We start from the raw sequence: 1,223 nt of genomic DNA on the forward strand, positions 1-1,223 counted from the left end.
CCTAACATCGTACCGTTTTCATCAAAATAAACACCATAGATAAGATCGATTTCGTTTCCTTTATTACCAGTTAAGAGAGTATTCACATATACTTGTCCTAACGGTCCTAAATGACTTTGCAACCTCTAACGACCTTGAGGTGTGCTCAACACCTGTCTGACAGACGTTTCAAGCGATGGATCATCACCGATTTCAAAAACTTCTTCGTGCAGTTCAAAAGAAGTTACTTGTTGTCGTTGTTATTGTTGTTGTTGTTGTTGTTGTGATTTTATTGGTGTGGAATGAATTATGGACGAATCAAGCATGACGTTTGATCGTTTCTTTTTTATTTGTTTGTTCCATGGAAGATGCTGGGGAGTAATTTGTGTTGGAATTGCATCATTATCATCGTCGTCGTTGTCGTCGTCATCATCATCATCATCCTCATCATCGCTGTGCTTACGTTTATTCTTTTGCTTATTCTCCATAAATTTAGTTTCAAATGGTTTACCTCCACGTTCAGTGTTTCCAGCAATTTGTTTCAACGGTTCGATAATAGATTTTAATTGTTTCTCCAGAACGATCTCATTGTCCATTATGCCAGTCTTCAATACTCTGTGTTTCTTATGAATCGACGCGAGTGTCTTCGCAATCAATCGCTGTTTTCTCCCGTTCAGAAATACTTTTAGTCTTGTCCATCTTATCGTAACGTCAAAGAAGTACTGCTCACAAAACACTACAGAAAAGTCCTATCGTTATGTAATACGCTATCCGTGTCACTCACATTGAAAAAAATATTATACGATCTTTTACACTACAGCGAAATGGTTGAATCCTCGTCTGTATCTACCGTTACGTAATGCGCTATCTTTGTCTATTACCACAAAACCGTATTTGTATTGCCAACATAGATGGCACAACATGCAAAAATTCTCATACGACATATTAGTGTTTACGTAATCGTTATAAATGTGTTTTAAGTTGGTATCATCTTGTTTAAATAGAATAAAAAAATTTGCGCGTATCAAATGTTTCGATATTTTTGCATACGTCTGACAGAGGTAAAAACAATCAATGTTCGTATGTCGACCTATAGAGAAATATTCTCTAGTAGTATTCTGATTATCATAAGCCACGTCATTGAATATGAATATTGAATTGGAAAGTGCCTCCTTCGGTGGTATGACGATGATTGGAAAATGCGTAGTAGCCATTTATCGATTCGAATAGTTCTTCTAAATATT

At 36.1% G+C, this 1,223-nt stretch overlaps 1 protein-coding gene across 1 annotated transcript; it reads right to left on the minus strand.

Moving 5' to 3' along the window:
- Window positions 1-239: 239 nt before the first annotated feature.
- Window positions 240-575, minus strand: LOC108746491 (probable serine/threonine-protein kinase kinX). The gene has a single exon (XM_018483304.1). It carries the CDS (start codon window positions 573-575, stop codon window positions 240-242), a length of 336 nt encoding a protein of 111 aa, XP_018338806.1.
- Window positions 576-1,223: the final 648 nt, after the last annotated feature.

The sequence above is a fragment of the Trachymyrmex septentrionalis genome, unplaced genomic scaffold, assembly GCF_001594115.1.
Source record: "Trachymyrmex septentrionalis isolate Tsep2-gDNA-1 unplaced genomic scaffold, Tsep1.0 scaffold173, whole genome shotgun sequence".
NCBI lineage: Eukaryota > Metazoa > Arthropoda > Insecta > Hymenoptera > Formicidae > Trachymyrmex > Trachymyrmex septentrionalis.

Coding starts and splice junctions, on each gene's coding strand:
- LOC108746491 (XM_018483304.1), bottom strand. CDS start 575: ATGGACAATGAGATCGTTCTGGAGAAACAATTAAAATCTATTATCGAA.